This window comes from Podarcis melisellensis, assembly GCF_964234715.1.
Source record: "Podarcis melisellensis genome assembly, chromosome: 1".
NCBI lineage: Eukaryota > Metazoa > Chordata > Lepidosauria > Squamata > Lacertidae > Podarcis > Podarcis melisellensis.
The window spans coordinates 130,510,969-130,538,875 of record NC_138528.1 but is presented as its reverse complement, the minus strand read 5'-3'; the positions used below and the strand labels follow the sequence as shown (position 1 = coordinate 130,538,875).

The 27,907-nt window shown below is 44.0% G+C and overlaps 2 protein-coding genes across 3 annotated transcripts in view; one reads left to right on the top strand and one right to left on the bottom strand.

Moving 5' to 3' along the window:
• The window catches only part of ITGB2 (integrin subunit beta 2), a 39,477-nt gene extending 15,334 nt beyond the window's left edge, over positions 1-24,143 (bottom strand). Inside the window, exons 1-5 of one of the 2 annotated variants that reach the window (XM_081918267.1) lie at positions 24,012-24,143; positions 18,902-19,076; positions 7,113-7,173; positions 5,110-5,198; positions 3,255-3,429 (exon numbers count right to left, since the gene is read on the bottom strand). In XM_081918267.1, the coding sequence (XP_081774393.1) occupies positions 3,255-3,429; positions 5,110-5,198; positions 7,113-7,170 (322 nt within the window). In that variant the 5' untranslated portion in view covers positions 7,171-7,173; positions 18,902-19,076; positions 24,012-24,143. Of the gene's footprint in view, positions 1-3,254; positions 3,430-5,109; positions 5,199-7,112; positions 7,174-18,901; positions 19,077-21,732; positions 21,874-24,011 lie in introns of those variants that run through there. The other variant, XM_081918268.1, reaches the window with a different exon arrangement.
• Positions 23,096-27,907, top strand: part of SLX9 (SLX9 ribosome biogenesis factor) — a 36,057-nt gene continuing 31,245 nt past the window's right edge. Inside the window, exons 1-2 of the mRNA XM_081899106.1 lie at positions 23,096-23,250; positions 25,009-25,111. Of these exons, the coding sequence (XP_081755232.1) occupies positions 23,116-23,250; positions 25,009-25,111 (238 nt within the window). The 5' untranslated portion in view covers positions 23,096-23,115. The remainder of the gene's footprint in view (positions 23,251-25,008; positions 25,112-27,907) is intronic.

Here is a 27,907-nt window from a genome sequence, read left to right as displayed (position 1 = left end):
AGGCTCCCAAGGCAGTTTTGGTCAAGCCATGCCCACCTGCATATACATATAGATATAGGCAACTCCCCGTTTGCACGGAGGTTGCATTCCGGGTCATTGTGCATGTCAGTGGTTGCATGTAAGCTTGTTCCATTCCTGCCCCTGTGGGGCAAGTAAAGCTGGGATCAAATGTGGGAGGGGGTTCATACACTGTGGGAAGCACCTAACAGGCACCAACACTCAGCTGACAGTTGTGGCTTCTGTGCACAGCGCAATGCAAGCCCTGAAGATCATCACGACTTGCATAGCACTGTGAACACATGCCCTGATAAGGTGATCAATGGGATGGGGGTGTTTGTACCCAGTGCTATGCAAAAAAAGTCACCTGATATATTTATGCTGCCAGATGATTGACAGGTGGGCAACTCTACCCATCTGTCAAAATTGCTCTGCAGGTGGTGGAGGAGGCAAGTATCTAACTCTACAAAAGGCATTTGAGATTTACTACATCCACTTCCGGTGCTCTCCACCATGATGAAGGCAGATCCCACATTAGCAGAACCCGTTCGCGGAACATAAACAAAGACTAAGTTGAGGGTAATTGTCCTTGCAAGCCCCTCCCCCTCTGGTCGGGGGGGGGGTGAGCTTCACTCACAGATCATCTGATACCTGGCTCCCATCCTGAAATGGAAGGCGGGAGGCGCTGAGTGCAAAGCATTTTGCATATCGGAAACCCTCCGGTGCAGTAATTATGAGAGGAGGATCTTCTGTATCTTTGAAAGAAAAATTTGGATCTAATTTACAGACATGTGCTGGACTAATGGGACAAGATGACCTCCTAAATGAATCAGCCACTGAGCAGCAACGTTTTGGTTTGGAGAGAAGAAGATATTCTTCGTAGTGAACTGAGGTGTGTTGGGGAACCGTTACCCTTTCTTAATATATTATGTTTGCTGCTTTGATGATTCGGCAAACCTCCCCCCGAATGCTAATATATTGAAAAAAGGCAGCAGGAGATCAATGAGAACAAGATAATATTTATGGATTATTACAAAAATAGGACACTGTGAGAATATTGTTATGATGTAAAGCTTCACTGAACTGCAATTAAGATGCCTTTTGAAGATCTACCACAGCTCTGGTGGGACGCCATATCGTTAACAGCTGAGCGATGGATGGGAAAGAATAGTTGGAGACCGGCCAAGGTCTATGGTGGGACACCAGTCTTTTTTTTTTTTTTAGACTTCGACAAACAAAAATGGCAGTGAAAATTAGCCCTTGAGAGCAGAGCAGTGAGATCGAGAGATGCAGTATATGATGGATTACAACAGGAAGAATGAAGAAATGAAAGGAAAATAAACATCTCACACAGGAAATTCACGGAATGCAAACTCCTCTTGCAGAAGTAAAATTTATTAAATAAGTACTTATGAATGAAAGTCAAGAAATCATTGACTGTTAAATTAAGGATTAAGATCAGAATTGTTGTAATTGGATTAATCAAGATCAAGGAAGCAGGAAGAAATAAGAACTATGTACCCTGCAACTCAACACATGGAAAGGCACTAAAAATTGTTTAATTTGATATTTGAATAATTGGTCTTCTGATTGTATTGTAATTTGGTATTGTCATAATGCAGCTTTTATTGGATTATGATAATTGAAAATTAACAAAAATGATTATACAAAAAAAAGAGTTTTACTACATCCTGACTGTTATGGAAGAAAATATCAAAGCTACAGGTTGCAGGAAGCATATCAAAATGCCAGGGTATTTCAACCTGCACCAGTACTACTCTCAATGCAAATAATTAAGTACTAGGTATTATCCTGTGGCCCTCCAAAGTCTGTTGGACTTCAATTCCCAGCAGCACAGCCACCCTAACCAAGTGGTTCAGCAACATCAGAAGAACCACAAGCTCCTACCCCACCTAGAAAATTGTAAAACATTTCAGTTTGTCCTGGAACTAACTTTTGAGAGCAAGACGCAGAAGTTCTTGTTGTGCCAAGATTACAAAGCTCCTCTCATACTTAGAAGTACAGGCAACAACCAACTGGTGCATGTCCAATTGGCATGCAACTGTGTGCATCACACTGAACCCAGAAGTGACTTAAAAATGACAGAAACAGCCCCCAAAGAGCCCAGAAAGGGCAAAAGATGGTGTGAAAACAGTGCCTATTAGTCCCATGAGCCTCTGCAAGTGCAATTCCAGGACCCCTTGCACTGACCGTTGAGGCCTGTGGAGAGTTGGGAGTTTGAGCAAGGAGGTTTGGTGCGAGTGATTGTGGTGGAGTTTGGCGTCTGGTAAGTACTGTTGGTTGTTGTTTTTTACTGTTCTTTCAAGAGTTTCCAGAGGTTGTGAGGGTGTCTGCAGGCTTTTCCAATGGCGCTGATTGCAATTAAATGCATGGTGTGATTGCACTTAAATGCATGGTGGCTTGGAACACAGCCCCTGCATAAATGGGGAGTTGCCTGTAGTGTTGGGTAAACTCTCCAAGGTATAGCAGGATGGGGTGCAATGTTCTACAGGAAACATAGTACTTTCAGTGGCTTTTGTAACTGAAAGAGCCCCTGAAAGAACTACCCCTCTCACCCTGTCACTCGGGATGACAGATTTTGGGGGGAGGGAGTCCCCTCTGCTGTCTCTCCTTCCATCCCTCCTGCGTTCTGCCTATTCACCAAGGTGAAATGCGATATTGAGGGCTGGCAGGTGGGGAAGGGGATTTCCTCTGAGCGCTCATATTCTGAGGCAGAGTTTGGGAGACACACTTCCCATTTTGAGTTGGGTCTTTGGAACCACCTAGGGCTCATTTCCAAGTCAGGCTCAGATAATCTCTCACAACATCCATACTTAGAAGTGAACAAGGTGTGGCAAACACTCGATATTTGATGTTTATTTCTGCAGACTGTTTTTTGTTCTTTCAAGCTTTAATAAGAATTCAAATACAAGAAAAAAACAGAAAAAGAAGTGAACAAGGTACATGTGTATAACAACACGGGTGACATATCTTTCTCTATACATCTTACCTCTGCTTATTTGTTTCAGGCACTTTATAACTAGTTCTTCAGCCAAAGGCTCCCAAAGAGGCATTATAGAATTTAAACAATCAAATCCAACACTTAAAACCAGACATAATGTACTTCCCCACCTTCCAATAATTTGAGAACTATTTATATACCTGTACAAAGGAAGTCACACCTGTTCTTTGCCCTGTCACTATAATCATCCCATTCATCCACTTTATATTTGTCTAGTAATTACTCAGAGTAGTACCTTGTCTTAGCTGCAGGTGCACATTCTCAGGCTGGATTTGCTTTATCTGACTTGGTGGTGGACCTGGCTGGGCAACGCTTTCTGGAAAAATTATGTCATCCCCACATCCCCTCTGCCGGAGTTGTTCCCTGGTGTCACAGCGACTGGAATCTTGTTCTCCTACTTTTGTGAAATCCTGTATTTCATAAAAATAAAAAAGAACAAATGGTCAGTATGTTTCAGAAATGAGTCTGATACATTTTGGACAACAGAAGAAGAACAATAGCTCCAAAAACATGCTTTGCCTGCAGAACTTCCAATGTCCAGTGTCTCTAGTTAAAAGGATATCTAGCTACAGGGCTGAGAATACCTTTGCCTGAGGTGGTGGGCATTTATAACTAGTTCTTCAGCCAAAGGCTCCCCAAGAGCCTGTCTACAGACAGTCAGAATAGAATTCAGGAGCTTAAAATATTACTCTTCTAAAGGATTGTACTGGAAAGGCATTAATGGGACTTCCATATGGCAGTCTGTTGTGGAATCGGTCCAACATTGCTCATGCTTACAAGTTTTTTGTCATAGTATTCATGTATGGTGTTATTAAAATACTAGCCTGTACTAGTCTGTACTTTTCTTACATTTCAACCATATTTCCCCTTGCCATGGAAAAGTCAATAAGGGGACTTTCGGGGAGGAAAGATGGCGGACTAGACTTTTATTGTCAACATACAGTGGTACCTCCGTTTACAAACTTAATTCATTCCGGAAGCCCCGTTCTTACACCGAAAGCGTTCTTAAACTGAGGTATACTTTCCCCAATGAGGCCTCCCGCTGCCGGTGCCCTTCCACCGGTCGGCTTCTGTTCGTCTTCTGGGGCAAAGTTTGCTAGCCGGAACACCCACTTCCAGTTTTGCATAATATCTGCTCTTGTGCACTACTTTTGGGTGTTCCCAGGTACGGAAATACATGCCTGGCTGGCCAGATAGGAGGAGGATGGATGGGAGAGGGACAAAATGAAGAAGAATCCCCAGAGCACAAGCTGCATCCATTCATGTCAACAGCAAGTGCCTGAAGAGCAACTAATGCCCATAATGGAGGAGGCTCACAGGGCCATCATGCGCAGCTAAGAACCAGACCTGAGGGACCTGTGTGTGATATCAAGCCTCCATCTTGAAATAGACTCAGGAAACTCCCCTCTCAGATTTGACCCATGACCTGTGGCTAAAAGATCAAAGTGATAGGAACCATGAATTGTGAAGTTACCTACAATCAATGCCACTTCTCATTATTTGCTTTCAATTTTTATTTGAACATTGTTAATTTATCCCACCTAATCTGCACATTTCAAGCACCGATCTAAGAGACCTAAGTTTTATTGTGTTGGTTTTGAATTTGGGTTTAAGTTTATTGTGCCGTTAAGTTTATTGTGGTTTTGTGTGGTTTTATTATTTTTATTTTTGTTGCACCGTGTTGAGAGAAATCCTAATTGGCTGCTGCTGGCTTCCATCCTCCTGATAGCAAAGTCAATGCTGTCCAGTCAATCTCTTGGGCCACATTTTGGCGTTGCACAGGGTACTACTGAAATCTGAGACCCACAGATCTGCCCCCGAAGAGGGAAAGGTGTGCCATGAAGCTGGAGATCTAGAAGAGCAGAGCATTCACCATTTTGAAAACAGCAGGCTCAGTTTATTATTTTTAGGACAGTGACGGTGGGTCTGCCCAGAAAGCAAAACTTGAAATGGGCATCCACTATCCAAAACAAAAAAAAGTTTCATTATCTTTATACCAAAAGGTATCATTCAGAGAGAAAAGGTTCAGAGGAAAAATTATTTGACGGAACATAATAATATGCATGAAAAACAAGAGATGGAAAACTTACCCGCTTCTTACACCAGGCGCATCCCGGGCCAGACTGGATGCAGTCCTGACATGTTTTCACATTGTATTTGGTGCACTCAAGAGACAGCACTTAGGAAGAACAGGGCAGGTGGAATTAACATGAGGAAAAACTACACATAATATGAAGCTAAAACTTACCGCAAATTGAGTACATGGCAAACTATGTAGAAGGTTGATATATGAATATGCCAATGCAATATTAAAACAGAGACAAAAACAATATCAAGACTCTACTTCAATATTAATTGTTGAGAAGGGGCTGCATTATCTGGCACTTAAGTTGCAAACCTATCAACAGCCTGGATTCAGAAGGACACACAGGGCTTGTCCCACACCTACAAAGCTTGGGCCTGAGAGCTTTTCTGCTTGTCCTGTGCTTTCTAGGCATGTGTGTGAGTGGGTTTTCCTTTGCCTCAATGCTTTCCCCAGGAAAACCTGCTCTTTACTGCTGAATTGGAGCAAACAGTGGTTGGCATCCTTCTCTCTTGAGTGCACCTCTGGGGGTGAAGTCAAACCACTGCATTAGCAGCACTGAGGTGACCCCCCCCCCAAGGGCACAAGCCTGGGCAGGGGGGATGGAGGTCCTGGGCTGCCCAGACGACTCCTGTGGAAAGGATGATGGCCAACTGACTGTCTCCATCAGCCACTGGCTGGCCAAGACAGTTGTGTGGTGTCCTGGTTGATGTTTGCTCCAGTTCATCTGTAAAGAGCAGGCTTATCTGGGGGGACGCGAAGGGACAAGCGGATGAGTCCTCCCAGTGTGGAATATGCCTGTTGGACAGGATTTCACAGTTATTTTATTATTAAGATTACTTATATCATGCATCTTCAACCACACAGGCCCACAAAGCTGAAGTGAATATGATACAATATAATACAATATTAAAATAACCCATAAAAAGTTTTACCTCAACAAGAGATACAAAAAGAAGCATTATACCTCATCCCCCAGGAAAATCACAAACAGGTTAAGAGCAAGGCAACACAGCAAAGCTTGTGGGTGTGGGTGTGTGGGTGTGTGAGAGAGAGAGAGAGAAAGAGAAAGAGAAAGAGAAAGAGAAAGAGAGGTATATATATTATATATATCCCCCCCCCCAAGACACAGAGTGCTGAAATCACAGGACAAGGAATCCCTCGGTCTGGGCACTGCTATTAAAAATGCCCAGACATAAACCCGCAGTTTCACAGTGTAGCCAGGAGTACAAAATATCTCAGCAAATGAGGGTGTTGAAGGGATCCTTCTGATATCGAGGCTCCAAGCTATAAGCATCTATCGGTTGAAAGCAGCACCTTGAGCCGGGCATGACAACACGGATCTTGCTGCTGCTTTCTGTATTAACTCCAGTCTCCAGACGCCCTTCAAGGAGAGGCTTACATTCTGTTGCTGTTAGGAAGAATGGTGCCACGTCCACCTTGTTTTTCACAAACTCTTTGGGCTGCAGTTTGTTGCAGATTGGGGCAGAAGAATTGACTGTACATTCTCTTACAAACCATTTGTGTGCCTGATCCATTACGGGGGACCTCAGGCAAACAGTCTTGGAGGCTGCTGCTTCAGTTTCATAGCTATCAGCACTGCAGACCCAAAGCCTGAGTGTCCTGCACCTTTTCACTTGCACAGACACTTATTAAAGTAACCAGTAGTTATTTTAATATGTTTTGATTGTATCGCCCCCTCTCAATGGCCCATGTTTTAGCAATATGGTGTGGTAGATGGCATCTATTGGTAAAATGAACATGTGATCCTGTAGCTCAGATAAGGGCCTCTTGCACAGGAAAACACCACCGACTTGGGATACCGATTAACAAGATTTCCCACTGAAGATAGGATAATGGGCACAATCCAACAGAAGGCTGAGCCTACTTAAGCCCAATTAGTTCAAGGCCCTTACAGGCTTAGCTCTACAAGGAGACGGTGGTCATTACACCACTACAAATGCAGATAATGCTGATCTAGCACTACTTCCACCTAATAGTGGCAGGTACCTGATGTCAGAATCAGCAGTCCAGCGCCAGACAGCAGAAGGAATCGCTCGGGAAGCATCTCCTGTGAAATTGAAATAATATACCATGAAATGACTACACTAAAAGACTATAAGGTGACTTTGTTTGTTTGTTTGTTTATTGACTTTATATTCTGCCTTTCCTCCTGAAAGAGCCCAGGGCAGCAAACCTATCCTACAGTCTTTTTTAATTAAAAAAAAAAACACTAATCAAAAATACTGTAGTAAAAACAATCTAAATATAATTACAGTTTAAAACATCTTAAAGCATTTACAGTTAAAAACATTATTCCCTCCAATAATCTCAGGCTTTCCATCCAGAAAATACGTGAGTAAACAAGTTAACAAGGATGGCAAAAGTTGCACCGGGGGGGGGGGGATTCCACATCTGGGAAGCTACCACTGAAAAGGCTCCGGTGGCAGCACAACTACCCAGACCTCACCTGTTGATGCCATGGGCCAAGATGGTTGATACTTGATTGGTATGGAGTTGCAGAGTTAAACATCTTACGAAGGATGCACACAATTTGTGAAGCTCAGTTACAGATGTGATATTTTCAGGTAGGATAGGAAATTTGGGGAGAAAGCAGAAATATGTGCAGCTTTTGCTTACAAGTGCATTGACTAACTTAAAATGAAAATTAATTCTGGTATCTCACAACATCGCAGCACATCATCCTTAAATATCTGCACTGCCTGCCTCACTTTCACCAGGGCCAACTGACACCAACTGCCCTGTAGGACAGAGGTATCGCTATGGCAATACTGCAATCATTGATTAACTGACGTGTAAGGAAAATTTTGTTTTGCTATGAAACACAGTAGACTCAGTTACCAGTTTATACTAAGTTTTGGGTCTTTGGAGATGAGTCCAGTATGTATCTGAGAGTGGTTGGACTTTCTGAGGGGAATTACACGGGGAGAAAGCTCAGTCAGAAGAGCATGTGACTCTTAATCTCAAGGTTGCAGGTTCAAGCCCCACATTGGGCAAAGGATTCCTGCAATTCTATAATTCTATGAGTATTTAAAATTTATTTAAATATTAAAACCGCTAAATGGGTTTTAAAATAACCCTATTTCTTTCCGTAAGCTTTTCCAATAACCAGTTGTTATAGTAATGACTGGGATGTTATAGATGTTTGACAGTGGAAGAGACTCCCTTGGGAGATGGTGGGCTTTCCTTCTTTGGAGACTGGTTGGCCAACAGTCATGGATGCCTTGGTTGTGATTCCTGCATTGCAGGGGATTGGAATAGATAACCCTTGGTGTCCCCTCCAATGCTACAATTCTATGATATCAAGAAAAGTATCACCCTCATTATGAAGAAGTGAAGTGCAACACCCTTACTCACACGTACCCAGGACTGCAACATATTCCCTGTGATCCTGTGTAGGCAGATGATAGGCACAAAAAGAAGAACGCTTTTCATCTTACTTTCTGTTTAGCTCCCAAAAATGGTGAGGGACATTCTCCTTTCCACCAGTACAGCATCATAATGCAATAGTGGATGAAACTGGTGTATCAAGTTTCAGACTTGAGACGTGATTGGAGCCTAAGACTGCAGCCCTGTACCCATGTATGTAAGAGGAAGCCCCAATGACCTCAACAGGATTCCACTCTACAATATTAAAACAGCTAAAGAGCGATTCAAGGCAGCATTTCCCAGGTAATACCCCCAGGAAACTACTTGAATGACTGGATTCAAAAACATGGCTGGATGAAGGCAAGGCAGCCTCTGCAGCAGGACAATTGGCAGCAGTCAATTTGGTCTGCTTCCAACACTCTGCAGACTAAAAATATTAGAGGCAAACTAGTCAGGTTTCCCAATTTGCTTGCACAAAGCTTACTGGGAAGTTAGATGATATCCTGGCTTTAATGAACATTTAATAAACAACTATCTGACTTTTAGAAGACATCTGAAGGCAGCTCTGTTTAGGGATGTTTTTAAAATATTTTTAATATTTTGTTGGAAGCTGCCCAGAGTGGCTAGAGAAACCCAGCCGGATGGATGAGGTAATAATAATAATAATAATAATAATAATAATAATAATAATAATAAGGCAGTTTTATGACAATGAGCACATATCCTGCATTCATCCAACTTTGCATGCAGGGTTCTCACATGTCTATCTATTAGTCATTTATTCACCCGACACTTTCAACACAACTCCCTGTCACTTTTCAAACCACAAAAGGTGCTTTAATCCACTTTCAGTGCAGAAAATTAAAGTTCCGTTGTACTTCTGAATCCCTCTGACAAAGCAGTGAGTCTGGAGTCATTTAGACTTTGGGAAGCAGCTAGTGCAGTGGTTAAAAGAGTGAGCTATATGAGTCAGGCTCAAATCTCCCCTTATCTCTCAGGATCAGCCCCACCCATCCGCCATGTGGGCAAGTCTACTTGCCTACTTTACAGAGGTACTTGTAAAGATCCCAACAAGAGTGTGAAATGTCAGCCTTTGCAGAGATGAGAATCAAAGAAGAGACAGGCAGTCTCCTTCATGTACTTTTTCCACCTCAGTGACAGCACATATAGGAGGATCCTTTTCAGCCCAGCAGCCTGCAGATGAACATGACTATTTTCAAAGGCAAAGTTAAAGAAATTTGTGTGATTTTAAGGGTTTGGTCAGCTATCTCCTTTTGCTTTTTTAAATAATGATTACAATCTTGTAAATGGTAGCATAAATGTCACACTTCTGGGACATATAGCTGTGTTCCCTCTCTACTGTGCCACTTTTTCAAGAAAATCTAATTTGCTTGCATTCACTCAAACAGCAGTTTGAAGCAATGGCATTCTTCTACCCAACTGCAAACCTAAATCGATTAGGCTTGCTATGCATTAAGTGGCTGAATCAGTGACATCACTGATATTAACTCTTTCCTTCCATGTTCGCATACATTCTTTGGTATTTTTCAAAGGTTTATTCATTTTTAGTTATTTCAGCCCCATTGACCACATTTTAAAAGTGTTGAATACGAACAAAGCTACCACCTTCCCTGCAGCAATGTCTCACCATTACAGAACATTTTATTGAGGGCTGCCATATTTGAAAAGCAAAAAAGAAGATGCTATGATGGCTCTCATTTTAAATACCACTACTATAGGCCAAAGACCTTGCCAACAAAGGTTCGTATAGTTAAAGCTATGGTTTTCCCAGTAGTAATGTATGGAAGTGAGAGCTGGACCATAAAGAAGGCTGATCGCCGAAGAATTGATGCTTTTGAATTCTGGTGCTGGAGGAGACTCTTGAGAGTCCCATGGACTGCAAGAAGATCAAACCTCTCCATACTGAAGGAAATCAACCCTGAGTGCTCACTGGAAGGACAGATTGTGAAGCTGAGGCTCCAGTACTTTGGCCACCTCATGAGAAGAGAAGACTCCCTGGAGAAGACCCTGATGTTGGGAAAGATGGAGGGCACAAGGAGAAGGGGGCGACAGAGGACGAGATGGTTGGATAGTGTTTTCGAGGTTACCACCATGAGTCTGACCAAACTGCGGGAGGCAGTGGAGGACAGAGGTGCCTGGCGTTCTCTGGTCCATGGGGTCACGAAGAGTCGGACACGACTGAACGACTAAACAACAACAACATAGGCCAAAGAAGCTGTGGTATATTGCTGAGAGGGGCAGGAGAAGAGAAGAGGAAAGCAAGTCTTCAACCACTAGTTATGTCTGTGTCTAATCCAGAAAGTATAGCCGGAGACTTTTTGACAAATTTAAAAAATCCACCTAGACAGCAATTTTACCCCTGAAAAAGAGGACATGTCCTGGAAAAAGAGGGCACATGGCAACCCTAGCCCTGGCACACGCCTCAGGACCACATGAGCATTCTTTTAAAAAACGGGCAAATATATTCCTGCCCCACCCACCTTCATCCTTGCACCAGGGTGGCTTTTCTCCCCTGCACCCCTCCAGAATGCATGTATGCATCTGAAATAAAAGGTACTTCCACTGCTTTTTATGTCTTTCTGTAAAAACAAAACCCTAATTGGGCATTCTAGATGCCTCTCAAAGCCGTAGTCTAGCAAAGTGCATTACTGCACTGATATTTCGACAAACCCCCCCCCCCCAGCAACAAAAGGAATTGTTTCCACAAACATAAGCATATTTCTGGCTAGCTGTGTAGCTACAGATCTATGTCACAAAAGTGTGGAAAACTTTTAAGTTCTCCATAATTCTTTATCAGGCAAGGTGTTACACAAGAAGCAGGAGTGGGTGGAGGGGGAGGAAAAATAAAACCCGAAAAAGTTCAGAAATTAGGCTGTCATAGCCAGTTCTAAAATGCAGGGCTAAGTAAGTTCTTCCCAAGTGCCACGGAGCTATCATGTTACATGTTTAGGACTCCAGGATGAAGAAGCAATGAGTAATTAAAATATGTTTTTTAAGATCTGTCCCAAATATTAACCAAAGGTGTGGAAGCTGCAGCCCTCCACATATTGTTAAAATCCAACTTCTGTTATCTTTCACAACTGATCATGCTGGCTGGGCTAATGGGAGTTGGAGTCCAACAACACATATTCCCCATCTCTGTCTACAAGCTTCCTGGAGTAGGCAAGGGGCAGAAGTAAAAAAAACACTTTAATTTAGAAGAGCAAGGTATAAAAAGCACAGCTAGGTAGCTGTGTTGGTCCAAAAAAGGGGAAACCTTTCCAACCTCGCCCCCTGCTTTGTGTAACATCTTGCCTGATGACAAGTTATGGAAAAGGTCAGGTGCAGTTTCCAAAATGGGGCCCCTCCCTCCCCAACAAACCAATGAAATAAAGGGCCACAAATTGTCTTTATTATTGCAGAAGTTTTCATGGACTACAAAAAAATCCAACCTTTGAGCATGTGCAATTTCACACCTTTCAGCAAAACACACACACACACACACACAGAGAGAGAGAGAGAGAGAGTGAGAGAGAGAGAGAGAGAGAGAGAGAATTTTACCAACCTTGATGAATAAAAATATATTCTTGAGCTAAAGACCAGTCAAATGAAATTTAAACTCGCTGCTGCTGAAGGTGATGAATGTTAACAGTTGAAGTTAGTGGCTGATTTTGCATTTTGCATTTTTGTTTTATGATTCGCTACAGAGTAATAAATACGCCCCCCTTCCCCGTGATACCTACTAGACCAAGAGTGGAAACGGAGAGAAGGCCTTTAGAAAATCGGGAGGTGGGAGGAGATGGCAACATTGCAATGTCACCATTTTTTACTCAAGAAGCCTCATGTATTTCGAGGTGGTTACTTCTGAGTAAAACATACCCAAACCAGCCAATTGTGGATTATATTGTACAGGCAGCACGCTTGAGAAGTAAATTAAATAATGTGGATACAGAGGAAAGATGCACATGCCTTCCAGAGTTTAAACCAACCTGTCCCTGTGTATTAATTCCCAGGTTCACTTCCTCTGACATCTCCTGGGGCAGCTCAGCCAGGAGCCAGGAGCTGCTGCTCTGGGAGGCCCCCTCTTGTATCCCACATGGGGAGGCTTGCTGTGGTGAGCCTGACTGCAAAGGCCACAGCAGGCATCACAAGAACCACAGATGACTATGGCAGTGAGGATGTGCACGTGTGAGTTGCACATTAAGCATTGCTGCTGCTTGTGGCTGCTTCTTCCTACAGCTCTTGCTTCTGCCATCCCCTTGGACATCAAGGTGCAGGAGTAGCTCAGCTGGTCCCTCTGCTTGCAACCGTGCCCTTAAAGGTGAGGAGGAGCAGACACAGGCAGCCATTCCATCACCATCGTTGGCAAGGATGGATGGTGCCCAACCTGATCACAACTGAGAGGTCCCTCTGCTGCTTCTGTTGGTGGCGAAGGCAAGAGGGACCCTCACAGGCCTTGGTGCAATTGTGCTGTGATGATCTAATCATAGTTACGGAGAACCAAAAGCTTGCAACATAAGTTAAGTATTACTCAACTGTGGATTGGGGACTTTTTGTTATTGTGGAACAACACATCTCCCTTTGCTTGTTGTGCTTCAAAGAAAACCGATTCTAGTTGTTCAAGAGGAAATGTACAACCAGAGGAAAATAATTGCCCACCACCTGTGTAGATGGGCTTTTCCTTTTGAGAGCTACATTACAACTTGATAACACTGGATAATTTGGTTCCAAGTGACTCTATTTATCCAGCACTCTGCCAGATTTATCCCTGGCTATGCCAAATTACAGGCCACCAAATTTCTCTTTACCTTTGTTTCCTGCCTACTCCATGAGCCTGTGCGTTTCGTATTAGGTCTGGGACAGACCCTGGGTTCACAACCAAATTTTAATCTCTCAGAGATGGAGACCACTTCTTGTTTTTACATCCCAGAATCCTGGCATCTTGGCATCCCCTGAAGATTTCTGGGAGAAGGACTTGGCTAAGGGTACTGAGAATTGCTAGAGGACCCCATTCCCCCCTCCCAGAGGTACAATTCCTAGATTGGTTTAATAATCAATCCTGTTTCACAGGGAACTCTGGAAACAGTAGCTATGGGAGGGGAATAGGAGCCTCCTAACATCTCTCAGCACCTTTTACCAACTACAGCTCCCAGGATCCTTTGGGGGAAGCCATGACTTTTGAAAGTGGTATCACAGAGCTTTAAAGGCATGCTGTGGATGTGGCCTCTGTCTAAGCAATTCTGGAGTGTGGGAAAGGTTTCATCCTCCCTCTCCACATATATGATGCTACAACACTAATAAAGGACAACTCTTGCAGCCACTTTTCTCATGTGATGTTGAAGGTATGTCTCAAGTTGGATATTGTAGTGTCCAACATGGAATATGTCCCTCCTAGGAGGCTCCCTCAGGAATAAATTACATGTGGCAGCAGCAGATCCAGTGGCCTGCAGTGCTGGTCAATTTTAAGAGCCAGGGGGCTGTGTGGGCAAGGGGAGCTGAACCCTGCTCTGCCTCCTGCCGCCTTTCAGTCTTCCACCCTAGCTACTGTATTTTTCGCTCTATAAGACGCACCAGACCGCAAGACGCACCTAGTTTTGGGAGGAGGAAAACAAGAAAAAAAAAATTCTGAATCTCAGAAGCCAGAACAGCAAGAGGGATCGCTGTGCAGTGAAAGCAGCAATCCCTCTTGCTGTTCTGGCTTCTGGGATAGCTGCGCAGCCTGCATTCGCTCCATAAGACGCACACACATTCCCCCTTACTTTTTAGGAGGGAAAAAGTGAGTCTTAAAGAGCAAAAAATATGGTACTTTGCTCTCAGTCAGAACCAGACACCAAGTCAGGGAAACAAGTGAAAGAGGACAGCCCTGATGGATCAGGCTGAAGACAGTCTAGTCCAGCATTTTATTCTCAAAGGGTTCAGTCAGATGCCCATGGGGAAGCCAAGTTCAGACATGCACACCATTGCCCTCTCCTGCTTTGGGCTGCTATTGATGTGCACACTTCCCCGGACCCTGTGAGTATTTATAGCCTTCCTGATGAGTACCTATTATCCTTCAAGAGTGGCTGTGGCAAAGAAAGCCACAGAATCAGGGGCAGATTCAGCTCTTCTCATCTACAATGAATTTTGTTTGTTTTTTTTAAAGATATTTATTAAAGTTTTCAATATTAATACAATAAAAAAATCAAAAAGAAAAAAAGAAAAAATAACAAAAATACAAAAATAAAAATAATTAAAAACACACAAAGTTTCCATAACTTATTTTCCATTAACTTATTTCCCAGACCTCCTCATACCTCCCTTTCTTCTATTCCAATTCAAATTGTTAATTCAGCAAATCCTTATCAATAAGTTTTAACCTGCTTCTAAACCTTTTTTCCCCATATTTTCTTAAAACATTACAGCTGGAAACCGCTTAATTTCTATCCGACATCATTCTAACATTCATTAATTTTGTAATATTTCTGTAGATAGTCTTTGAATTTCTTCCAATCTTCTTCCGCTGATACAATGAATTTTGCTATTAAAATCAGCCCTAAACCATGGAGGCAAACCTGGTTTTACAGAAAAAGTTCCGGCAATTTAAATATTCAATGACATTTTAAGATGTAAAATACGTTTCTTGGCATGGATGGTATGTTAATATCCTGGTCTAGTATTGCCTTCTAACTGTGTAACATGTTTGGAATGGGTTTAGGTTGTTAAAGTATTTAATTATTTAATATTAATTAAAAGTATGATGGGAAAGCTCCTGGATAATCAAGGGTATGTTAGGACCACAATGAGTGTTTACAACACGCTACTTAAGTTTTGAGCAGAACATTTTCCTTGAGCTGAATGTTCAGACAGGTGTTTGATTTTCCAAAACGTCTTGGAGCCAACTTGCTCTGAGGTATGAGGATGGAGATTATTGACAGTGGCCTGGTTTCTACATAACACTAAACCATAGTTCAGCACTATGTGAACAAGCCAGGATGAGATTTGGGCTTGTGTGCACACCTTGCTGCTCTCCCCTGTTGTAGATGCAATTCGGAGATTGGAGGCATCTTTTCTCTTAGTTTAAATAAACTGGAATATATGCTGTCAAAGCCAGGAACTGTTTCCTCAAACAAGCCAGGATGAAAAAGCATGGTTTGATCTTTGCTTGTTTCAATAAGCCATAGTTTCAACTATGTAACAACAAACTATGATTAATTTAAGGCAGGAGGAGAATGCATTCAATTCCCACCATGTGGATGAGCCAGAGGAGAAGGGGAGAGGGGGAGTGTACAAGACTGAGGCTCATTCATATAGTACTAAGCAATAGTTTAGCATGAAATTGGGACAAGTGCCATTGGCTTCCAAATTCCCTGGGGAAAATAAAAGCAGCAGAGGATGCCTGGAAAAGACTGGACCTATTTGCTTCACCCTTTGCAGAATTCCTCCCTTGCTTCTGGCTGTCTTTTCTGACTTATGTTCCTTATTTTCAAGTTGTTGTGTTGAAAGAGCTCTGAGAAAAAGGGGAACTCTTGATGAGTCTTTCTCCCTGCAGCGTGGAAGAAGGAAGGGCAAGGGGCATTTGCGCTGCTGATGGAGACATATGGAAAGCGAAGGCAAAAGCGTGCTGTGCCTGTGATTGTATCTTACAACATTCATCTGAATGTTGTTTCCATACATAGTCTTAGGTACTGTCTGAAGCAGGAAATGCATCTCCCTCTCTTATCTTCACTATAAGGGAAAATAATTATAAATGTTGTCAGACACCTTTTGAAATATGACTTTAAAAGCCCAAATTTCAGATTTTATGGGCTGGTGATCTATGTACCATAGAGATACAATCCTAGGCATACTAGGGAACAAATCTCATTGGTGAGCTCGCTCTCTCCCCCCCCCACTTTCTACTTTAAATATTATTAAATTTATGCTGCATATTCCTACAAGCATTTGTCTTTGGAGAACCAGTGTGAAAAAACAGGGTGAAACACTATAGAAATAATAGAAAGCTATATGTTATTCTCTTCCTTTACCTTAAAGAAGGATTCCTAAAGTTACAAAAAAGGAGATTCTGACAAAACATCAGGAATAACTTTCTGACAGCAAGAGCTGTTTGACAACAGGTCTGTCTCCCTTAGAGGGTGGTGAACTCTTTCCGTGAAGGGCTTTTAAGCAAAGGTTGCCTGGTCATCTGTCATGGATGCTTTAGCTGCGATTCCTGCATTGTAGGGGGTCCCTTACAACTCTGCAATTCTATGATTCCAAGTTATACTCCAAGCCTCATGTGATCCTGTGCCTAAAATCCACACACCAGGAAAACATTCAGCTTCCCAGCTGGCAAAACTAATGTTTATCACTGGAGTTGCCAACTGATTTCCCTCTTGTACCTTTAGCATTTATGTGATTCTCAGCAATTATGCAGGTGGAGCGTTCCCAGTTCCACTTCTTGCATTTCTATCTGTCAAGTTAGAGTTAAAGGGACAGGAGCGGGGTCAGTAAAAACACTAGCATCCCTTTCTGTCATACAATTGTTATAAAAGCACAGAAGCCCTGCCACCTAAAAAGTTAGCACCCCAATGCAGACAAGCGAAGACAGTATGTATTTCTATTAGTTACTGTCCAGTTACACCAATCTGTTACAAACGTACCAAAAGGCAGAGCACACTACACAATGTACGGCTGCAATCCTAACCCCACTTACTTGGAGTAAGTCTCTTTGAATTGAATAGGACTTACTTTTGAGTAGGCAAGGTTAGCATTGCAGTCCTGGTCAGACTCATATCCGCCTGGGGGAAAACAGAACTTTAACCAAATCTTGGGTATTGGATCTTCCGTTGCTGGAGTCCTGTCACTTTAAAAGGATTCCAAGCTTATACAATACTATTCCACACCAGGTTTCATCAGAAGCCACAGAATGTAGCTTTCTCATGAGATATTCCGCAGAAGTGTGAAAAGCAAGCTGACCTGCAAACTTACACATGCCATACCACAAAATAGCTAGCATACCACTTTCACAGAAGCAGAGATGAAAGTTGCACATTGAACTATAGGCCAGCAAGAAATGGGCTCATTAAGGATATAGCTATGACCGTTGGGAGGAACATAAAGAAAAAACTGCCATGGTGCATCTAAATCAGCACAACGTGACACCTGTATCTGTCCCAGATACAACAGAACATGTCTTTCCCACATTGGTCTGCTCAGCCACAACAGGTGTTTGAAATTCTCATTGTCCTAGGTGCATTTTGCGACGGGGAATTTCATTAGTGCAAGCATTTCTGAGCTCTGTGTGTTGTACTGTGCCTAAGATTGCTGATTAAAACTGCAGAGTGGAAGGAGAGGAGGACCTTATTCTGCTTCCCCACTTTCAGCTACTCTCTGAAGACTAGAAAAGAGACCCTCTTAAGAATATCAGGGGGGTGGGCAAGAAAAGGACTAGACTATGTGAAAAATGAACATAATATGTTAGCTGCAGTTCATTTATTTTCAGCTTTGTATTCTTGTAATAAAAAAGCATGCCAAGACATTCCATTGTTGCGCCCATAACTGGATTTAAGGTGCCCTTTAGCTCCTAGCTTTCACATCTGTTTCTAACACTTCCAACGGTTTGACTTCACCTCCAAAGGTGCAATCCTCCGTTGTCTCCCCAGAGACAACAACTGCTCCCTCACATGCAGAATACTAGGCAGAAGGTCTGTTTCTCCTCAGAAGTATTTCTCTTCAGCCTGGTGACTCTAGAAAGCTCTGGCCCTTCTTTCTGTTGTTTTCCTCTCAGCTACAAAGAGAGAAACTGCCTTGCATTTTGAATCCCACATGAGGAAAAGGTGCGTGTAGGGCGACTGCAACCTTGAAAATAGTGGGTAGGGAAGCCATTGACCCCAAATGCGTTCCTTTCAATGAACAACAACAACGAGGTAGGGGGCAGTCGGGGCTCTGTTACAGACATCTACAGGAAACATACAGCTAACCTTCAGTGCTAGACTCACACCTGAGGGCAGCCAGCATCTAGAGAACTGGAAGGTATGGTGCCTCCATCAAATACTGAAGTTCAATTGAATTAATTACCTTTACAGTTACAGTGGTACCTCAGGTTAAGAACTTAATTCGTTCTGGAGGTCTGTTCTTAACCTGAAACTGTTCTTAACCTGAGGTACCACTTTAGCTAATGGGGCCTCCTGCTGCTACCGCTGCTGCACGATTTCTGTTCTCATCCTGAAGCAAAGTTCTTAAACCGAGGTACTATTTCTGGGTTAGCGGAATCTGTAACCTGAAGCGTATGTAACCCGAGATACTACTGTACATGTATTGGCTGCTAGTGGTACTTCAGTTAAGATTTTGGACATACCAAGCCCACAGGAAGATAATACAGATGTCAAACTCTGCATACTCAGTTTGCGAAAAGAGTAAAACACAAATAAACAAAGAATTTAAAAACATACATCAAGTTGTCAGTCTCTCTGGCTTCTTCTCAGCTATTTTTTTGGGGTGTGTTGTGAAGTTCTCTGTCTTCTGATCAGTTCCCTCTGTAGAAGTGAGAAAAAGCCAAACCGCTCCTCAGAAGGCAGAAAAAGGCCCACGCCTCTTCCTTTTTCATTGATATTGCATATCTTGCCCCTGTGGGTTGTAGAGGAAGTGAGAAGTGAGGGAGGGTGGAAAGCTTATTTTCAAGGCATCCAAAGTTCAAAACTGTGCCCAAATGCCCATAATGTGTGTTCAGTTAAAATATTTCTCAGAAAAGGACTTTTACCCCTTGGTAAAATCTTTATCTTTTTACCCCTTGGTGAAATCTTGATCTTAGCCAAAAGCCTGAGAAAGACCCCTAGGAAGCTTTTTTCCCTATAGCATAAAACACTATGAAGCAAACCATTACAGTGCCCACCGTAGTCATTTCCAGGCCGGCTGCCCTAAAGTCCTTTAGAGGTCTCTCAAATGAGCCAGGATACCTTGGAGGGTCTTCCACCTTCATTTCTAAGTGAGATGGGTGGTGACTGGAGGGGCCTTTTCATATGGGCAACCCTTACTTTATAATTCCCTGGCCAGCGATGCTCGCCAGGTGCCATTCTTGATGTCTTTTTATTTATCCTGATTTTGAGGCATGTTATTTTGCTGGTTTTAATCTGTTGTGATGTTTCTTAATCTGCTGCCATTTTCGTTTGCTGCCATGTTTCTATTCAATACAGTGGTGAGCTACCCTGGGAGTCTTTTAAACTGAAGAGTGCTATAAAAGTTTGGATAAAATAGAAAGCTAAATAAAACAAACATTGTCTAAGAGAACCCTGCATTTTTCACTTTTACAATTGTCTATTTTGGAATAACGTCTGAACCCATGTCAACATCTTGTTACACATTCGAGGGTAAATCAGAAGTTGCTGGAACCTGATGAAACAACTTGTAGGGAAATAGTGGGGTCTTCACTCATTTCTTTTTGCAGGATAACTGATCAGTAGTAAGTTGCTATTTTAGAATGAGGAAGAGAGGAAGGAAATGGTGCTTTTTCAACACTGTAACTTGCAAATGAGTCAAAGTGTCAGCAAAGAGTTGTGCCTGAAACTGTGGAATACGTGTACGGTATAACCAAGATTTGTTCCAAAGGTAAATGTCATATTATAACACTGAAATAAAAATATTTGAAAAATACGTGAGCAAGTTCTTTGCCAAGGAGGCCCATGAGAGGCGTGCCTCTGCTGGCTTCCTGTAGCAAACCACCTTAAGAGAGTTCTTTCAGGTTTCCTGTTGCCAAGGGATTCATTACAATTTTAGGCTAAGGGGCTAAAATAATAAATAATAAAATAAAGGGTCATTATAGGACATATTGGGTCAAGCCCCTCTGTCCCCCTTATCATGATAGTGCTTGGCATCACAGTGTAGACTTTTGCAGTTGCTAAACAAGGAAGCAGATTGGTAGCAATTGTGGTGAAATGTTGCTGGTCCCCTGTGGCGGTGAGGCACATCCTGATTCTGATGCAACCTATCAGGAGTTAAGTAAAAGATGCCTCACATGTGCGTAGTCATTTTCTGAGACTTCCTAAAGTAAAAAATAACTATCTGACAATATGTATTGTTATAAAAACATTTGCTGGATAATAGTGCATCCTGACTGTCCAGGGGGGAAATCTCACAAAACAATAAATCCCACTTAGCTAAATGGTACATCTGCACGTTCATATGAAAAGTTTATTGGCTTTTCTTTTCATTTCTTTTCCTTGCACACACTCAACATACCAACATGTGTGGCTACATCTAGCCTTATATTCCTTTATAGTATTACATTAAATGCTAGATCTTTCCTAGTTTTATCAGTAGGAAAAGCGGCTGGGGCAAATTATGTGTCATACATACAATACCATCAACTCTTAGTGCAGAGGGTGACAGTTTTAACCATGATTCATGTTTCAATGTAACTAGAGTGGCATGCTACTGGTTAATAGAAATGGTTCCTGCACCACAAATGTTAACGTATAAATTGAAGTTACAAATTTAGAAGAGAAGATATTATCCATACCTGTGTTCAAACTAAGTAGCCCACTGGACTGTGACCCGGCACTATCACCATACAAACATATGATATGACATAAAGACATGACCAATAATGAAACCATTACTACGTATAAACAGGCCATACCATTAGAATGATGAGCCGGATCCTTGTATACTGTAAGATGCTATTTAATAAATAGTAACTGATGCATACATAAAATGGCATTGTGGCTTTATTACTGATTTGGTAGATTCTAATAATAAGGGGTGGGGTTTTCTTTGGCGATTTTTCAACCCCAGAAGCAACCAGCTTTAAGGATGCACATAAGTGAGTGGCGGAGGAATCCTAAGCACTGGGTGGAATCAGCAAGGCAGAGCAGGGCAGCGGGTCCACAAAGCTCTGCTGACTCACGCTGACTAGGACACACAGTGTGCGTGGTATGGGGTGGTATGAGTTTTCTACAACTGTTTGTTGCACAGCTCGAGTCTTATGCAAGTCGAAGGGCTCAGATCAAGCCCCTCCCTGGAGAAAGGCATCCGTGCTCTCCCACCCTGCACCAGCCGGTCTCACTGGGTAAAGTGGAAACAATCCAGCGCAATTTCCATGGCTACCGTGAGCGCATCGGCTGTGGACAAGGATGTCCATGACATCCTAACTCCCTCCAGCAGAAAGGATTTTGTTTACTTATTGTTTATTATTAACTTTGCAAACCGCCCTTTATCTCAGCCTAGTTCACAGCATAAAAACACAAAATGAAAACACTACATAACAAAAGCAGACACATAACCACACCTGGAATATTGTGTCCAGTTCTGGGCACCACAATTTAAGGGGGATATTGACAAGCTGGAAGGTGTCCAGAGGACAGCGACCAAGCGGATCAAGGGTCTGGAAACTAAGCCTTATGAGAAATGGTTGAAGGAGCTGGGTAGGTTTTGCTTTGAAAAGAAGAGACTGAGAGGAGCTATAGAAGTCATAGGATTGTAGAGTTGGAAGGGACCCCAGGGGTCATCTAATCCAACCCCCTGCAAGACAGGACTATGCTGCTATCCCATATGACAGCCATCTTCAAATATCTCAAGGGAAGATGGAGCCAGCTTGTTTTCTCCTGCTCCAGAGGGTAGGACTCAAACCAATGACTTCGAGTTAGAAGAAAGATGATTCTAGCTAAATAAACATCAGGAAGAGCTTTCTGGCAGTTAAGAGCTGTTTTGACCGTGCTTGGATGGAAGATGGCAGACTCTCCCTCCTTGGAGGTTTCTCAGCAGAGCTTGGATGGCCATCTGTCATGGATGCTTCAGCTGAGATACCTACATTGCAGGGGGCTGGACTGGATGACCCTTGGGGTCCCTCCCAATTCTACAATTTTCTATTTCGGCCTGGCCCCTAAAGACGTACCATGGAGGCAGCAGGCGTGCCTCCCTGGGGAGCATAGCTGTCAATGTTTTCCTTTTTTAAAAGGAAATTCCCTTATTCCTCACAATAGGATTCCTCACAAGAAAAAAGTTGACAGCTATGCTGGGGAGAGCCATCCTGTGGGTCAGGAGGGCAACCTGAACCCCATTGAAGTTAGTGGGGTTCACCTGGAGAGACAGAGGCAAGAAGGGTGGGGTGAACAGGTGGAGAAGGAAGAAGGGGCTTCGAAGGGCGCTGCTCGTTCCCCCCTTTCTGGAACAGAGAAAAAGAGACTTGGAGGAACCAGACAGGCGCCCATCTTGGACACCAGGGCGCCCTCACGGCCTCTTCTTGCCTGGCCACAAGCCCCGATGGAGGCGCCCGAGACCGAAGGGAAGGCGCAGGCCGCGCTCGCCCACCGAGAGAGACGCGCCTGCCTCCCCTCAGAAATGGCAGCCTGACGGGGGGCAGCGAGCGGGCGAGGGCATTTCGCGGCTTTGGTGGGCCTGTCGTGGACCCGAGGGCCGCTGCCTGCGCCGGCGTGCTCTCCGTTCTGGCGCGGCTCCCTCTTCTCCCCCGCTCCCCCCGGCCTGCCTGGTGGCCTCGGTAAGCCGCCTCGAGGCCTCGCCGGGCAGAAAGGCCTTCTCGGCGCGGCGCTGAGGGAGACGCCAGCACGTGGCGCGCGGCCTCGGCGCTTCCCCGGGGCGCCGTGAGGGGGCGACTTCCCTCGGCCTTCTCCCGAGCCTTCCTCCTGCTTCTCCTTCTCCTCCTGCCGCCGCCATGGTGGGCAAAGCGGCGAGGCGGCCGCGGCTGCACCCGGCGGCGCCCAGGCCGGCCAAGGGCCTCTGGACCCCGGGCGAGGACGAGGCGCCGCTCCCGACGGGCGCCCAGGCGGCGAGGGCCACGGCGGGCGAGGTGAGGCCTCTGCGCTCCCCGAGGCCGCGCGGGCGGAGGCGGCGTCCGGCGTTGCCGCGACCTCGCTTGGGGGTTTCGCTGCCTGGTTCGCGGCTGCCCTGCCAGCAGGTGGACTGGATGCCCTCGGGGTTCCTCCCTCCCCCCATGAGCTCGGGAAGGGGCGGAGAGTGGCAGGGAGGCGAGGCGCCCCTTCATGGGGGGCACCTGCTCTTCGAGCGCCTCGTCCGCCCCATTGGCGAGGCGGAGGAGGAAAGGAAGATGCAGCCTCCTCGCCCCCTTCCCGCTCCTTTTGCAGCACCAGACATTTGGGGGGGGGGTAGGTGCAAGCAGTGGCATAGCGTGGGTTGTCAGCACCCGGGGCAAGGCAAGTAATTTGCGCCCCCTAACCCGTGGATTTGCGCCCCCTAACCCCCAGATGTTGCGCCCGGTGCGGCCGGCCCCCCTGCACCCCCCACGCTACGCCACTGGGTGCAAGTAAGTAAATGGAAGGGCTCAACTCGCTGACCATTCTGCCCCACATAACTTTGTTCTTGCCCCCCCCCCCCGCCCCGAAATACGTCCAGCCTGCGCCCCTGGTACCAGGGGGGAAGGGCATGTGCCAGGTGTGTGGGAACCTCTGGCCGGCCAGATGTTGCAGAGAAGCAGTTCCCAGCAGCCCCTGGGGCAACATCTGGGCAGTTGACCTAGGCAGCAGCGCCTGAGAAAGTTGACATCCCTCGAATCAGGGCTGTTTCTCCAGTAGAAGAGGTGCTGCGACTCACCCTGAAGGCCTCCTTCCTTCTCTTGGAATGGCAATGGCGCCCACCTGAGAAGGGCCAGGGCTGAGTTCCAGCTGGAAAAAAGCCCTGGTCCAGCCCATGGCACTTGGTAGCACCTACAGCGGTAGACCAAAAGGAGCGGTGTGCGCCTTCAGAGCTTGGAACAAGGCTCTCCACAAGATGGTGATACAGGACACGTTTCTGGAGGGTAAAGAGTGAGCCATGGCAAAGTTTGAAAGGATCCTGCAACTGCCGCTTCAGTTTAGGAGTGCTTTCTTCAATCGTTTTATCGCCTTTTTATTCACCAATTTGGGTCAAAAGTTATAGTAGAAGTTAAAAAAAAAAAGAATATCCACTGATTACAGAAATAATTCTTTGAGAATAAAAACTGACCAAAATTTTGCTTTTCTACTTGAGATATGGTAAAGTAACAACTCCCCAAACAAGTATATTCTGGCCAGTATATTTAATGCTTTTGTCATAGGTGTTGCCAGGATTTGTTTTTTGAGGGGGGTAGACTCTGTTAGGGGGCAGAACAAGTTCTGTGATGCAGTTGGCCAGTTAAGTATTCCTATTTATTTACTTGGGGGGGCAGCCCCCCCCCCGGCCCATGGCTTTTGTCCTCCTGCTCATGGATGGTGCAGTAGAAATAGCAGCCTAATAGAAATGCCATGTTGCACTTATAGCAGCAAAACTGAACACCTTCATTTGCCCCAGCTGCAACAAAACATGTCTCTCCTTTATCGTTCTTTACAGCAGGCACTGTAACTCTCCAATGGTTTGACTTTACTCTCAAAGGTGCCCTTTTCTATTGTCTCCTGAGACAGACGGATGCCAGCAACAACAACAGTGTATGGGACAAAGGGAATAGTTACATCACATTTTATTCTTAACATGTTTTTTAATCACATCTGATGAAATGTATAATAGTCCACCTGAGCTTATGCCATGATGAAGGTGTCACAAGACTCTTTGTTGTTCTTGTCTGTGTTGGGACCAGGTATTTATGACCTCAAACGTCTTTGCTGGAGTGAAGATTGATCCAAAAAGTCTGGTGAAGACATTGGACATTGATGTGAAAAGCATTTCTTCAGCCATAAAGGGTAAGAATTAAGGATCTTCTAGTACATCTGCCTCACAGTGACAAAGAATGCAGAAATTCACTTCCTGAATCAAACCTATTCTCTTCCTAGCTTCAACAATTTGTAAATTGGCTAGATTCTTTGTAATGGGTTACAACTTTTTCCACTAAAAAGTGCATTCTCATTAGCTGTTGAATTTGAGACCACCAGAAGATGTTAACCCTATTTGCATACAGTTTAAGGTTTTTCTCAAGCTGGCAACACCTTTGAAGCAGTTTGTATGAAACTAGGCATAGTTTTGGTTTGTTGAACTATTGTATTTGAATGCCCTTCCTGGAACAAGACACTCTAATAACGTAGCAGGGTACACTGCCCACTCTACCTCTGGGCTTATCCACACTTGCCTTTGCCTCACGCTTTCTAGGCACAGATCCGTGCTTTAAAGTGCTGTGTCTGAGCACTCCCCCCCCTGTGCGTCCCCGGCAACAAACCCACTTTCTAATGCTGACTTGGACCAAATGGCCGTTTGGGTTTTCTACAGATTGCAGCTCTGATTCAGCAGCAAAGAGTGGATTTTTGTGGGAAGGCACTGGGGCACGAAGAAAAAAGCACTCTTGACACAGCGCTTTAAAGCGTGGACTGATGCTGAGAAATGTGTCACCAAAAGAAGTGTAGATGAGCCCTTATGCACTGCTTATCACCCCAGCCCCCCAATATTTTAATTAAACTTCTTAATGAAAACGATACAAATTACACCATAAAGTAGCCAGAAGCGTCTGCTTCAGCTTCACAAACGTGAGGGGAAAAGAAATAAGAGAGATTTCTGGGGCAAAGGAACTATTTAGGGCTTGCAAAACACCAAGTGTAAGTTGGGAGGCTTGTGTATGGTCCAAGCCAGAGGGAGGGGAGACAGAAGAAGAGGAAAGTCATTTCTCATCTTCTGGGGGCGGGGGGGTATGCGCTACTTGTGAGATGCCTCTTGGATCCTCGTCTAGGACTGAGTCATTAATTGGGTGGGAACCCTTATCATCTCTAGCTTGCAAAAGCAGCGTCATGGGCGGCTTCTGCTTTTGAATTGTTTTGAGAGGTTTCCCGTTGTGTTATGAATGTTAATATTATTTTTATTTTTATTTTTTGCAATAATGAAAATGCATAATGTGCTGCCCTGTGGAAATTCAGGCAGTGCATCCGTGCACATTGTAACTTCATTTCTCAAAATCACCTGACCTTTTGCATTTAACACTAAACTGTAGCTTATTGTGAGATGGAGGCGCAGCCAAGGAAGTGTCCTGGACCCGGCTGTTCTTCTGTTCTTAGGCTGTGTGCACAAGCCTCAATTTTCTGCTCTTCCCCTGTTCCCTCTCATCCTCTAGCACCCCTGTGAGGAGGATGTGCTTTTGAACCAACTTTTTAAATCTAAAGTCAGGAAAACGGATTAGTTTAAAACTGGGTGGATGAAGCCAGGGGCAAACTGTTTACAAACTAAATAGATTCTCTTGAGTTTGGATGTAGTAGGGAATGCAAGTGAGTTTGAAAACAAAAGTGCACACATTGGATCTGCTTGTGGCCGTGTCAAAGCTGGTCAGGGGAGGTGGAAGGCTTGAGCCGAAGAGTCACCATTTCTTGGGCACTCAACCGGCCTTGCAGAATGATGCTTCCTTGTGTTTAAAGGTTTGCAAGAAGTACAGTAAAATACATTCTGTGACTTACTGACGGCTCCTTCTGAGCTCTTCAGATATAAATATTTCTGATTTAAAATTAAAACTAAAGCATGAGAGATAAGCCATTCAGAATGAAAATGAAAGCTTATGATGTATGTAATAAAAGCAGTTTCTATTTCAGTGTTCAAAATGCATTAAGCTTTTGTCTAGTAAATGCCCACAAAGGTCGCTGTTATAGCTGTTCTCTGCATTATTAACATACTGGTTTTGCAGGGTAATATAAAATTGAAATATTATGTTTAGTAATCTGTTTTTCCTCCCTGGGATGCACAGGGGCCTTGGAGATCACAGCTGTAGATGAGCTCATTATTGAGCTGGACCCTGCACTATTTTTTAGCTGGAGAGAGTGGGACTCAATGTTCCTTATTTCAAGAAGAAAAATGTTAGTATTAATAGTCATATAATCTGAAATGTTGGTAAAAGGAGTTTAACAATTGCTCATGAGAATAGATTTTAAAGTACAGTCATACCTTGGAAGTTGAACGGAATCCGTACCAGAAGTCTGTTCAGCTTCGAAAACATTCAAAAACCAAAGTGCAGAAGCTCTGTCGGATGCTCGGCTTCCAAAAATAGTTTGCAAACCGGAACACTCATGCCAAAACGTTTGAGAACTAAGCTGTTCAGAAACCAAGGTATGACTGTATACAGTATTTTAATTTTAATTATGGCCTGGTAATACTCACGGCCTTAGAGAAGTTCAAGTGCTTAATAAGGAATGTGGCAGCTGTTATTCTCCTGATCTCAAGTTGCATCTACAGTTTGTGATGATAACATTTCATATAGCAAGGCACTAATGTAGAATGCTCTGCATTTCATCTGGCAAATGCAATTCCGTGTTAGCCAGTGCTGTGCAACCAGTGGGACAATACCTGCTCCTATCTGAAGCAGCAGGGTTAGGAAGGAAGCTGGGGCTTTCTATGGTAAGTGGAAATAGCACACTTGCCACAGTGAGTGAAAATTTGGATGCTTCAGTGTGGGAATGAGCAGTTCTCTTTGTGGAGGTTCTCAGCATCACAATACATTGATGTGTGTGTGTTTCATAAAAACTTAAAATGATCTCATTAACTAATGAATCTCAAGTTTCATTGGTATCTTC